Source organism: Hemitrygon akajei, chromosome 13 (assembly GCF_048418815.1).
Source record: "Hemitrygon akajei chromosome 13, sHemAka1.3, whole genome shotgun sequence".
NCBI classification, from domain to species: domain Eukaryota; kingdom Metazoa; phylum Chordata; class Chondrichthyes; order Myliobatiformes; family Dasyatidae; genus Hemitrygon; species Hemitrygon akajei.
This window is the reverse complement of record NC_133136.1, coordinates 17,063,378-17,077,144: the sequence shown is the minus strand read 5'-3', so window position 1 is coordinate 17,077,144 and position 13,767 is coordinate 17,063,378. Positions and strand designations below refer to the sequence as shown.

At 37.8% G+C, this 13,767-nt stretch overlaps 1 protein-coding gene across 3 annotated transcripts in view; it reads left to right on the top strand.

Annotated features, from left to right (window-relative positions):
• Nucleotides 1-13,767, top strand: part of zfr (zinc finger RNA binding protein) — a 67,290-nt gene that overhangs the window by 29,983 nt on the left and 23,540 nt on the right. For 2 of the 3 annotated variants that reach the window (XR_012101222.1, XM_073064196.1), the window contains exons 9-16: nt 1,093-1,363; nt 1,830-2,005; nt 8,542-8,661; nt 8,741-8,886; nt 9,915-10,053; nt 10,434-10,636; nt 11,156-11,324; nt 12,915-13,056. Coding sequence is in view for 2 of the 3 variants with exons in the window: in XM_073064196.1 (XP_072920297.1) it covers nt 1,093-1,363; nt 1,830-2,005; nt 8,542-8,661; nt 8,741-8,886; nt 9,915-10,053; nt 10,434-10,636; nt 11,156-11,324; nt 12,915-13,056 (1,366 nt within the window). In the remaining variant the exon portion in view is untranslated. The remainder of the gene's footprint in view (nt 1-1,092; nt 1,364-1,829; nt 2,006-8,541; nt 8,662-8,740; nt 8,887-9,914; nt 10,054-10,433; nt 10,637-11,155; nt 11,325-12,914; nt 13,057-13,767) is intronic. The other variant, XM_073064197.1, reaches the window with a different exon arrangement.

The window sequence follows — 13,767 nt, the reverse complement described above, 5'->3', positions numbered from 1 at the left end:
TTAATAGCTTCTTTGTCAAATTTTGGTAACAATTCTGTGAAATGTTTAATGAGTAAAACAAATTTGTATAACAGTTGTAATTGCATTTGGCCCACTGCATTCGTAAATTACTTTGCTAATGAGAATGGATTTGCATGCAAGGCTCTACCATTGTTGGTAGAATCTCAGGTGGTGACAAGAGTGTGTACGGGAGTGAGATATGCCAACTAGTGGAGTGGTGCCGCAGCAACAACCTGGCACTCAATGTCAGTAAGACGAAAGAGCTGATAGTGGACTTCAGGAAGGGTAAAACGAAGGAACACATACCAATCCTCATAGAGGGATCAGAAGTGGAGAGAGTGAGCAGTTTCAGGTTCCTTGGTGTCAAGATCTCTGAGAATCTAACTGGTTCCAACATATCAATGTAGTTATAAAGAAGGCAAAACAGCGGCTATACTTTATTAGGAGTTTGAAGAGATTTGGCATGTCAACAAATACACTCAAAAACTTCTATAGTTGTACCATGGAGAGCATTCTGACAGGCTGCATCACTGTCTGGTATGGAGGGTAGTGGTGGTGGGGCTACTGCACAGGACCAAAAGAAGCTGCAGAAGGTTGTAAATCTAGTCAGCTCCATCTTGGGTACTAGCCTACAAAGTACCCAGGACATCTTTAGGAAACAGTGTCTCAGGAAGGCAGCGTCCATTATTAAGGACCTCCAACACCCAGGGGATGCCCTTTTCTCACTGTTACCATCAGGTTGGAGGTACAGAAGCCTGAAGGCACACACTCAGCGATTCAGCAACAGCTTCTTCCCCTCTGCCATCTGAGTCCTAAATGGACATTGAACCTTTGGACACTACCTCACTTTTTTTAATATACAGTATTTCTGTTTTTGTACGTTTTTCAATTATTCAATATACATAATTGATTTACAGATCCTAACACACAACATGTTGTGGTTATTAACTTTGACTTTTTATTTAAGTTTATAAACCAATTTTAAGAAAATAGTTTTTCGTAGTTTAATTCATTTAAAAATTCCTACATCTGTTAGCAAACTTGCTTTAATGTCAAATTAATCTCCATTTAAAAAAATTTTGTATCTTATAGGTAGTCAAGTTGCACACAAAGCTTGGCAAGCCCATCCCATCAACAGAGCCTAGCATGGGCAGTCAGACAACAACTACAACTACAACTGGGACCTCTGTCAAGCCAGTTACTCCAAGTCCACCTGCAGGATCCAGCAGTGGTGCCGCCACTGCAACTCCCACTGTTTCCACTGTTGTGAAGACTAATCCGGTTGCTGCTGTGTCTGTGAATAATGTTGCTAATAAGGTGCTTACTGCAAAAAAAGCACCAACTCCGAAGATTACTTTTGTAGGCAAGTACACAGATTTATTAAGTTTCTTGCACATCTCACTTTCAATCAACAAGCTGGCTCTGCTGCAACTACAGTTCCTATTTGCTAACTTGTTGAGTACCACCCAGAGGTGGTAATTGAAGAGTATCTGACTACCCTATTTGCCATATTTGAGATTGAAAACTGGAAGGAAGAACTAGAATAATAATTGTCATGACAAAAATATGGTTGCCAAACAGTAAATATAGAAACTCTTGAGTTATGTTCTAAATGCCCTAACCTTGACTTCATGTGGATAAATTTAAAATGAAATCCTGGTTGTGGCATTGATGTTGACAGCTGTTAAATTTGATTTAAAATGTCATGCATTCAACTGAACCCCAGGTGCAATGTAAATGCAGAAATTAGCTACTGTTTGTGTTTTTAAAACAAAGTTGTGAGAGAGAAAAAAATTCTTGACTGGTTGAAGTATTGAATTGTTCTCTAGGTGGTAACAAGTTGCAGACTACAGGAACTATAATTGAAGAAGCCAAAACACCTGAAGTAAAGTTGGCAACACCACCTGTTCAAGAGACCAAATCAGAGGCAGTGGTGGAGCCAATAAATGCACTTGCTGCATTGCAGAGCGATGTTCAGCCTGTTGGTCATGATTACGTGGAAGAGGTAACTTTACAGTGATCTGCCTATGAATGATGTTGGTTCCCTATTAATTACTAAGGCACTTTTTATAATTAAAAGAATAACATGCTTTTCATAAGAGGAGGGCAAATCAGGATCCTATAAATTTTACACAGAAAAATGAAACTCTTCCATGTATTACTTATTTGAAATACTGAGGGAATATCTATTGAAAGCTCATTTTGCGTTTATGTTTGTATAATTAGCTTATTTGCTGAATAGATAGATATTAAATAAGTTTTAATGAACATACTGAAAAGTTAATGAATCTTTAGTGAGGTCAGAATATTGAATTTATTCATTTACTGCCCAGAGGCACAGCTTGTCCTTTGTGTGGAAGTATGGAAATCAAATGTATGTTTTCACTCTAGTCCCTGCCATCTGTAGCCTGCTAATTACTGTCAAAATTCATACTGCAGACCTATGTTCATTATGTGATGGAGCTGGTACATGCCCTTTAATGTTGGGTTCATATCTGGATCCTGGGCTTGAGCACATTTTCTAAGCTGACACTTGGCCAACCACATTTGAAGATGTGCCAATTTTGAATACATCTTAAATACAAGTCCTTATTTGGATGGATATTACTGAGTGTTTGGTAGTTTGAAAAGATAAGGAGTTATTCCTGATTTCTACCTTCCATTCATTTCTAACTAAGAAGAGCCAATCATTGTTTTCAGACCCTCATGACACATTTCTTCCATTTTCAATTTTCTTAGCCTTGTGTTCTCTTAATTTTCCTTTTAAGTAGAAATTGGAGGATATGTGGTTACTGTGGAACTGCATTGCAGTAAAATTAACACATCTGGCCAGGAGTGGTGGTGATGTAATATATCAGTATCAGATTTATTATTAACGATTTGTGTGATGTGAATTTTGTTTTCTTGCAGCAGCAGTACAGTGCAAAAGACATTACTCTAAATTACAAAAATAAGTAGTCCAAAAAAAACCCAGAATTAATGAGGTAATGCTCCTGGGATGAATAAACTCTTCTTGGGCTTCCAGATGGGTACAAGTGTTGATTTTAACTGGCATTTCAATGACAAACACTGCTGTCATCAGGGATGGTGCCTAGGCAAGTTTAATCCGGTGGTGTATATACCCCTGTTGTTTGTCCCTCCTGATTGGTTGATTCTCAGCCAACCAGGTTTCTGCTGTTCCACCTTGTTTACAATTGAATTCCAGTTCTTACTGGAGCGAGACCTTCATCTTTGTTAAAATTCTTTTTCTCTAGGTTTATTTCAATGGCTTCCTTTACCAGGTTGTCCTAAAAGCCATTGGCACAGCACAATAGTTTTGTGCCAACAAAGTCAATCCTATGGCTGATTTCTTCAGGTAACCCAAACTGGTAATACCTCCTATGCTGTTTGATGTGGGTTTCCACCTTGCATCCTGTCTGGCTGATACACACTGCTCTATATTCACAGGGAATCTGGTAAACGCTAGTTGTCTTGAGTCCCAGGTTATCTTTGACCAGCGTAAGCTTTGATTTGAGCTTCCTTATGGATTTGTGGATGGATTAATCCGGCACTTCTTCAGAATCCTGGCGTGATCCTTCCAGAAACCATGGAAATGTAGGGAAGACAGGCGGTAGAGACGGGTTAGGTGGTTTCCTGTTTTTGTTTTTGTTGGCTCATTTAGTAGCCCAATTGATTTTCTTCACCTTGTAGCCATTCTGTCAGAACGTCGTGTGTAATCTTATTTCCTCATGGAGACTCTCTGGCTTTTGTAAGGAAGCTCAAATCCCAGCTTATATGGGTGAAAGAGGACCTGGGACTCAGGTTGGCTGGCGTATACAGGATTCCTTATGAATGTGGAGCAGTGTATATCGGCATGGTGGAAACCTGCATCAAGGAGCAAAGGAGGTGTTATCCATTTGGGCTACCCGAGAAATTGGTTGTGGCAGATCATTGTATTCTCAAAGGCCATAGGATTGACTTTGGTACAAAACTACTATGAAGTGCCAATGGGTTTGAGACTGTTTGCTGAAGGAAGCCATTGAAATAAAATTAGAGGAAAAGAATTTTAACATAGACCAAGGTCTCACTCTAAGGAAGAACAGGAATTCAATTGTAAGCATGGTGGGACAATGAAAATCTGATTGGATGAGGACTAACCAATAAGGAGGGATGGACGATGGGGGGTATAAATACCACAGAATTTGACAACCCCAGGCATCATCCCTGATGAAGAGTTTGTCATTGAAATGTCAAGAAGAGTTTACTCATCAGATTTGCCTGGAAAGCAGTAGATCCTTTTTTATTTGTTTCTAGGGTGTTAAGAAATTTGATGGCACTGGGTATTCCTGAATCATTGGATGAGATTCTTCAGGACTTTGTGAAAGGGTGTAGTTTCTTATTTTTAGAAAGGACTCCAAATGTGCTCCTGCTTATTTTTTGGCGTTTTTGTATAAAACAACAACGCCAGATCCTTATGTATCAGTATGGATAGAAACTCTTCTAATCATTTGGCCATGATGGAGGTAAATCATCTATGCAGGTTTCCCCCACAATCCAAAGGTAGAGTGTTCCTATGAAACAGTTTGTAATCTGAAATGTCGTAAAGTGAAGAAGCAATTACCATTAATTTATATGGGAAAAATTTTTGAGTGTTCCCAGACCCAAAAAAATAACCTACCAAATCAAAGCAAATAACACATAAAACCTAAAATAACACTAACATATAATAAAAGCAGGAATGATATGATAAATTTACACTCTATATAAAGTAGAAATATTGAAGGTACGGTGTAGTTTCACTTATCAAACTTGGGACGGCAGCGGGCCAAAATCGTTTTGGAGAAAAAAATCGGCACGTACACGCATACGTATGTACACACATGCGCAAACAACTGCCCGCACAAGTCTTCACGGTCATTGTAGTCTTTCTCGAGGTAAACACACGTATACAGCGGGTGTCTTTTTCTCGTAAAAGCGAAAATCCTCTTTGGTTAGCAAAAACAGGTACTAATGTAAGTCTTTCGTAACAGCGGGTTGTTGTAAAGCGAACGTTCAAAAAGCGGGAGCCACCTGTAATCTACATTAAGAACGGATATTGGTCTAAATGATCTACATTCCATTTTATCCTTGCCTTCTTTCGGTATAGCTGAGATTATCGCTTCCTTCCAGCTGGGTGGCATTTGTGCCTTTTTTAGAGCTCAGTTCAGTGTGGGGAGTAAGACAGGAATCAACTCATTTTTAAATTCTTTGTACCACTCTGGTGTATACCCATCTTATCCTGGTGACTTGCTTAAATTAAGCCTACTAGTTGCAGCCTTTTAGTTCAACTTCAGTTATGTCAGCAGTCATCATTCTATTTTGTTCTTCGCTTAAAGTGGGTAACTCTAGAGAATTCAGGAAGGTGTCAATTTGGGTTATGCTTCCCCCGGAACTTTGGAATATAGAGTTTTGTCAAACACTTCACAAGCTTCTTGAATTTAACTTACGCAAACACAAGGAAATCTGCAGATGCTGGAAATTCAAGCAACGCACAAAAAATGCTAGTGGAACGCAGCAGGCCAGGCAGCATCTACAGGAAGAAGCACAGTTGACGTTTTGGGCCGAGACCCTTCATCAGGACTAACTGAAAGAAAGGATAGTAAGAAGTTTGAAAGTAGGAAGGGGAGGGGGAAATGCGAAATGGTAGGAGAAGATCGGAGGGGGTGAAGTGAAGCTGAGAGCTGGAAAGGTGATTGACAAAAGGGATACAGAGCTGGAGAAGGGAAAGGATCATGGGACAGGAGGCCTAGGGAGAAAGAAAGGGAGAGGGGAGCACCAGAGGGAGATGGAGAACAAGCAAAGGGTGATTGTAAGAGGGGCAGAGAGAAAAAAAAGAGGGGGGGGGGGAAATAAATAAATAAATAAATAAGGGATGGGGTAAGAAGGGGAGGAGGGTCATTAACAGAAGTTAGAGAAATCAATGTTCATGCCATCAGGTCTGAAGCCACACAGGTTGGAGGAACAACACCTTATATTCTGTCTGGGTAGCCTCCAACCTGATGACATGAACATTGATTTCTCTAACTTCCCGCTAAATGCCCCTACCCCCCTTACCCCATCCCTTATTTATTTATTCTCCCCTCTTTTTTTAAACTCTTTTATTTCAGTCCTGACGAAGGGTCTCGACCCGAAACGTTGACTGTACTTTTCCTTTAGATGCTGCCTGGCCTGCTGCGTTCCACCAGCATTTTGTGTGTGTTGCTTGAATTTCATTTAGCTTATTTTTTATAATTTTTGTTCTTGGATCCCAAATTCTATGAATTGTATTTTCTGCTATTTTTTTTCTAGTTTCCATGCCAGTATTTTCATAGACTTAGATCCACTTTCATAATGTCTCTGTTTCAGAAACATTAAATTTTCCTGATTTCTTGTGTAGCCAAACTAATAATTTCATTCCTAATTTTAAAAAAATTCTCTAATGTATCCTGTGCCAAATTCAATTTGTGTTTTTTCTAGTGCCTTTAGCCTATTTTGTAATTCCTCTAATGTTTTATTCCTTATTTTTTTTCTTACATGAAGATATTGCTATAATTTTCCCTCTTAAGACAGCCTTCAGAGTATCCCATAAAATGGGAGGGGAATTCTCTCCATTATCATTGAATTCTAAGTAAAGACCAATTTCTTTTTTAATTTGTTCCTTAAAGTAGGGACATTGAGTAGATTTGAATTTAGTTTCCAAATAATATTCTTTGATTGTAGTTCAAAATCAACAAATAAGTATATAGGTGCATGGTCACTTATATCTATTGTCCCAATTCCACAGGTGTTTATTTTGTCTGTCTTTTCCAGATGTTATGAAATAGTTTATTCTTGTATATACAGAATAATGAGTGTAATCCCTTCTGTCGGGGAAAAGGCCCGACAATTAGACCAACATCCTCAAAAAGTGTATTAATGTTCTTATGTAAGGATTTTGTTTCATAGGTTTTTCTATTGTAAGAGTCTAACTTTGGTTGTAATTGTAAATTTAAGTCTCCCCCACTGTTTCTGTTACCGTAATATTAGTAATTTTCTGAAAGAAACTAATATCACTTCCTGGGGGTGCGTATATATTCAATAGAGTAACTGAAGTTCAGTCTATATTCCCCCTTACCAGAATATATCTGCCCTCCTTATCTCCCATTTCAAATACTTTTTCAAAATTTAGCATGCTTGAGATAAGAACAGTAAACACCTCTCCTATGTCCTGATTTATATGAGAAAAACAAATTATTGAAGCCCATTCTTTTTAGTTTTCCATGCTCATTGTCACTTAGTGAGCTTCCTGTAAATATACTTACATGGGCTTGTTCTTTTCTCATTTTAGATAGAATTTTACTGTGTTTGACTAGATTTAACCAGGCCATTGACATTAAAAGAAATGAATTTTACTTTGTCCTTTAGCCATGTGTATTTCTCTGTCAATATATCATTGAAATTAGCAGAATAAAACTTAATTGACCTACTCCCTGAACAAATAAGAACCAAGAAATGTGAATAATAAAAAAAGGCAACAAAGGTGTGATTCTAAGGCTGAGGTCTGTAGTAGATGACCCTGGGTTGAGCTAGAGCTAGAGCTAGATGTCTAGCTTATCTGATTGAATTTCCAAAACTAAAGTATAAATTGTAAACTGTTGGTTTTGAAATTGGAAGATGAACCCATAGTGCCGTTTCCTAAGAACTGAACTGGACAGAGATCTGACTATTTGCTGAAGATAATGATCTTAGTTTATTTGTTTTTTACGTTTTAAAAATGAAAAAAGTTAATTTATTTTAATACCATGAAAAGGCAAGACTTTTATCTCATTCAGACAAGGCACTGTCCTCAGTTCTGTGGGTGTGTCAACCAAGCATATGTTCTTGGGTTTTAAGTGAACCCTGTAATTAATTCTCTGTATATTTAATAGGATCCCATTTCCCACTGTCTTCAAATATCTTATAATATTTTTTTACGTTCTCCCTTTACTATGATGCATAAATAAACTTTTTTTTAAAAAGAGGTTCTCTCTCCAGGAGATTAATTGGTATTTAGCTTATTGTTGGCAATAAATGTGATTTATTGAATCAAAACCTATGCCTGTGTCAAAATATTTGGATTTGAGTTGCAGTCATTTAAGATACAGGTATCACTTCATCCATTGCCAGGCAAAAACAAATATTGATCAGCAGCTTTGTAGGTCAGTACTCTGCAGGTCCAGGTACTTTTTAAAACATGAAAAATCCCATTTCAATCATCTATTCTGTCACAGTTTTGGACATTACTATTGTTGTGATGGAAGTTTTATTTCTCGGAATTCCTTTCCAATATCAGTTATATTTTGAAACTATTAGAATACCAGTAAATATCAGAATATTCTTCTGTGCCTAGCAGTTGCTTTCTTACCCTGTCATCCCTGGTCATCCAAAATACTGCTGGCATTTTTAAACATGATGTGCAGTAGTGTGCAGAAAGTTGGACTTTCCTTTAATTACATTATAGCTTATAAGGAAAAATCCATAATTTTTCTCATGAATTAACTTTTAACATTTTTCTTCTCTTATAAGGTTCGAAATGATGAAGGAAAAGTTATTCGCTTTCATTGTAAGTTATGTGAGTGTAGTTTTAATGACCCAAATGCAAAGGAAATGCATTTAAAAGGAAGAAGACACAGGCTGCAGTATAAGGTAAGCTTTGCATTGATTAAATGATTAACTGACAAAATATCTCACAGAGTCTGAAATATTTATCCTTTTCTCAATGAAGAAAAAAGTAAATCCTGAATTGCAAGTGGAAGTAAAGCCAAGTATTAGAGCAAGGAAAATCCAAGAAGAAAAAATGAGAAAACAAATGCAGAAGGAAGAATACTGGAGGCGGAGGGAAGAAGAAGAGCGCTGGAGAATGGAAATGAGGTAATCAAAAAAGTCTTGTATATTTTAAGGTACTTATCCATAACCTCAAATCCTGATCTTTGTATGTCAAAGTTCTGAGGAATTTGTATGTATTCCCCCACACCTACTGCAATTTTAGCTTTTTCCTTAGTTTGTTATTTTCTGACTATCCATTTGCCACTTTTTTCTCTTTCACACATGAAGAAGCATATCTGTATGAATGTTTTTTTAAAAAAAAAACAACTTTGGAAATATTCGTCAACCTGCTAGATTTTGCTTAAAAACTACTTCCGGTTTGATAATGATATTCTGGGTAGGAAATCTGTTGTGCTCCCCCAGACTAGCCAGTGTGATGCCAGGGTGCTGATTCTTAGTTACTTTTTCAATAAACGCTCAGTTTTCATCCAAAGTTGTGAATAGACATAGAACAGTACTACATAGTACATGCTCTTCGGTCCATGATATCATGCCGACCTGTTAACCTACTCTAAGATCAGTCTTATCGTTTTACTTCCTGCATAGCCGTCCAACTTTCTACCATCAATACATCTAAGAGTCTCTTTAATGTTCCTAATGTATCTGCCTCTACTAACATCCCTGGTGCCAGGCACCATTTATTTATTTAATTTTATTTTAAAGATACTGCGCTGAGTTTGCCCCAGCAGCCCCCAACAAACCTGATTAGCCCTCGCGCATTCTATGGGGAGGATGTACACAAGGAGACTCCTTACAGAGGACTGTGGAATTGAATTCTGAACTCCGGAACTCCACAAATTGTAATAACATCTTACTGCCATGGGTTCCAGGCACCCACAACTGAGTTTTTAAAAGAACTTTGCTCTGACAAATGTTCTTACAATCACCTTAAAAATTACTTTTAAAAGCTCTCCTATTGCATGTATAGTCTTTTTATTGCATTTTTGAAAAAAGAGATTCTGAAGTGAAATTAGTTTATTTTAGATATTTAGATCAGCTGAGGTCAGAAATACTGACCATCAGTTGGACCTTTGCAATGGGTGACAAATGTGCATGCTTCTTGTGTTATTCAGGCGGTATGAAGAGGACATTTACTGGAGGAGGATGGAAGAAGAGCACCATTACTGGGATGACCGCCGCAGAATGGCTGATGGATATCCACCAGGCCTCCTTGGTGTTCGACCTGGAATGATGCAGCCCCAGGGGCCAGTGGTATATTGTTTTCTTAATAATTTAATATTCCTTTGATAAGTCTGAGAAGAAAAAATACTTCTGACTTCCTCCCATTTTAATAAGTGGAGGAGCGGAGGACCAGAAAGCACAGCCTCAGAATAGAAAGAAAATTTAATCCCTGCAGCTATATCTTGTAATTTGTAACCATTGATGAAAGATTTGCAGATTTGGCTTTTCCTTTTGTACAATAGTTGCAAGAGTAAGATTGGTTTGGATAAAAGTTGTCATTTGTATACTTCAGAAGGGATAATTTGCAGCAAATAAAATCTTGCTGCAGGCAGCGTTCCTTTCAGCTTTATTATATTATAATTTACAGAGGACATGCATAATTTTGGTGCTAATTATATATCTCTACTTAGCCTCCTAGGCGTCCAGATTCATCAGATGATCGCTATGTTATGACAAAACATGCTGCTATCTACCCAACTGAAGAGGAGTTGCAGGCTGTCCAGAAGATAGTTTCGCATACTGAGCGTGCACTTAAACTTGTGTCTGACTACATAACAGAGCAAGATAAACCAAAGAACAAAGAGGAAGATAAGAAAGATATCGTCAAAGATAGGTATGGTATTTAATGCTTGCAGTTTCTGATGCGTGCAGTTCTGTGATAAATTTTGTGATGAGTTAAGATTATTTACGTAGAATATATTCATCTAAAGGCCTAGATAGAGTGTGTGTGGAGAAGAAGTTTTCTGTAGTCAGGCAGTTTATGACCAGAGGGTTCCTGAAGAAGATGGCAGAACGTCGATTATATTCGACACTTCTACCCAGCTGGAAGCTTGAGAAAGATTTATAAGCATATTAATATTTGCTGAAAATCCATCCCTGATTTGTTATGAAGTGATTCATAAAACAACTGGAAAACATAAGGAATGAGGAATGTGGTTTCATCTTAAAATCCACATTAATTTTTCTTATTAGCAGCCTTTGATTGAAAAATTGAGAGCTAATTGCTACAGGGACACTTCGCGAAGCAACTAAATGGAAGGAGTCAGTTGTATTTACTGCTATTTGACAATTAACTCTTGCTTAAAGAAGTTACTACTTTTTTTCCCCCTCTCTGCTGCCCCACTTGCTACAGAAGAGATGATAACCAGAGAGCTTTGAAGGGTGTTATGCGAGTTGGTGTACTTGCTAAAGGGTTGCTGTTACGTGGGGACAAAAATGTGGACCTTGTGCTGCTCTGTGCTGAAAAACCGACTGGAGCACTGCTGAATCGCATTGCAGATAACCTGCCAAAACAGCTTGCGGTATGGTACATTTAGTCCTACAACACAAATCCTAATTTCTATTGCTTAAAAAAAACTTCATTGTAACTTTTCTTAACTGCTTTAATGTTTCTTTTTGCTTTTGGCAATCAACTCCATCCTACAAATAGGAATGTTGAGCAGTATAAGGTCAAGTTCACAGTGTTCTTAAGGGGGATGGTGAGCAGCCAGGCCTCTTGCTTAAATATTGGTGCCAGCAATATAGCTAGGGAAAGGGATGAGGTTGTGGAGAGGGAATATAGGGAGCTAGGAAGGTAGCTAAAAAGCAGGACCTTGAGGGTAGTAATCTGGATTGTTACTTTTGCCATGTGCCAGTGAGTGGAAGAAGGATGATAATGGCAGATAACTATGTGGCTGAAGAATTGGAGCAGGGGGCAGGGTGATCTGCAGGAATGTATTCTGGGATCACTACTCTGTGATTTTATAAATAACTTGGATGAGAAGGTGGGTGGGTTAATTAATTTGCAGATGACACAAAAGTCGGTGGTATTGTGGACAGTATAGAAGGTTGTTATGGTTACAAGGTTGTAGCTTACAACAGGACATTGATAGGATGCAGAGCTGAACTGGGAAGTGGCAGATGGCATTCAATACACTTGGGTCGGTTGCAGGTGGATTAGATTAATGGCAGGATTTTTAGTAGTGTGGAGGAACAGAGGGATTTTGGGATCCACATCATAGATCCCTCAAAGTTGACAGGGTGCTTAAGAAGGTACATTGTGTGTTGGCCTTTATCGGTTGCAGAAATGAGTTTAAGAACCGCAAGGAAGTTTAATAGAATTGCTCTCTATTGAAACTCTGGTTAGAACACACTTAGAGCATTGTGTTCAATCTGGTCATCTCGTTATAGGAGTTATATGGAAGCTTTACTAGGGTGCTGCCTAGATTACAGAGCATGTCTTGTGAAGTTAGGTTGAATGGGCTAGGTCTTTTTGGAGCAAAGGAGAGTGAGAGGTGACTTGATAGTGTTGTTGAAGATGATACCGGGCATAAACAGGCTGATAGCCAGTGTTTTTTCTCTTGGGGTAGCAGTGGGTAATACAAAAAGGCATACTTTTAAAATGGTAGAAGGAAAGATGGAAATCAGAGGTAGTTACTTTTAGAGTGCTAAGTGTATGGAACATGGTGGTGGTAGAGGCAGATACATTAGAGACTCTTGGGCATGTGGATGAAATAAAAAGAGGGCTATGGGGGAAGGAAGAGTTAGATTGATATTACAGTAGGTTAGAAGATCAGCACAACATTGTAGGCTAAAGGTAAAATATCTCTTGCAGCTGAGACATTCTGAAGCCTAATTTTCAACCTTATTTAGAATGTGTCATGCCAAAATAAGCTATTCACTTTTTAAGTGTTTTTTTAAAAGGGACATTTTTAAAATAAAACATTCCAAATGCAATAAGTAAGGAACAGAAATTCCTGGGATACAGAATCCCTTGGCATCTGTAAAGAGAACATTGCCTAACGTTTACGTTAAATGTGGTGGTTGTATTTTCTAGTAATATTCTGTTTTTTGTTTTGATGTTTCCCTGTTTGTTTGTGTAACATTGCTTTTATTTGAAAAAATGATGACAGGTGACCACTCCTGAGAAATATGAAGTGAAGTGCTCTGTTCCTGACTCGGCCATATTCATTACATCAAACATGGAACCAAAAATGCAAGTCACCATCACACTTACATCACCGGTCATTAGAGAGGAGAACATGGGAGTTGGAGGTTGGAAGTCTAAGATTCTTTACCTGTCTGCTTTTCTCTTTCGTTAACTTTCTGCTATCATATGCCAATGGGCCCTAAGAGTTACTCTATGACACTTTTCCATCCATAAGAGATTTGAAAGAAAACGATGTTCAAAGCATGGTAGTGTCTGTAGAATGTGGTCACCTATATGGCAGCAAAGGAAAGTGTTGTAGAACTTGCTATTCTGTGGTCCCTTGGTATTCAACGTATAGCTCCCCTGAGTACAAGTTGAACCTGTATTTTTAAGAATATTTTTGTACTGTAATTTATAAGTGTGCTGATGTTTATATTTTTACACATTTATCTTCAAGGAAATGCTTATGGCAGAACAGGGCTCTTAAATTCAATTTTGTCCTTTCAAAATTTTGAGATCTCTAAAATATATTATCCAATAGAATTGAAATCAGGATCTGGATAATTGGTTAATTGTCTTTGTTTGCCCTATTGTTTTGAGTTACATTCAATAAACTTTGAAACAGATTTTTTCCTTTTATGCAGAAACTTTAATAGGAGTGGATGTAGTACATTAAATATTAGTTTGGAGTAAAGACCTTTAAAATCCAGACATCCACGTCTATATTATTTAACTATGAACTTTTAGGCAAATTAGTGGTATCATTTTTTTCCTAACTTCTGCTTTAGGAGCAGCACAAAATTCTTTTTTCTATTGAATTTTAGAGCCCTGGTGAT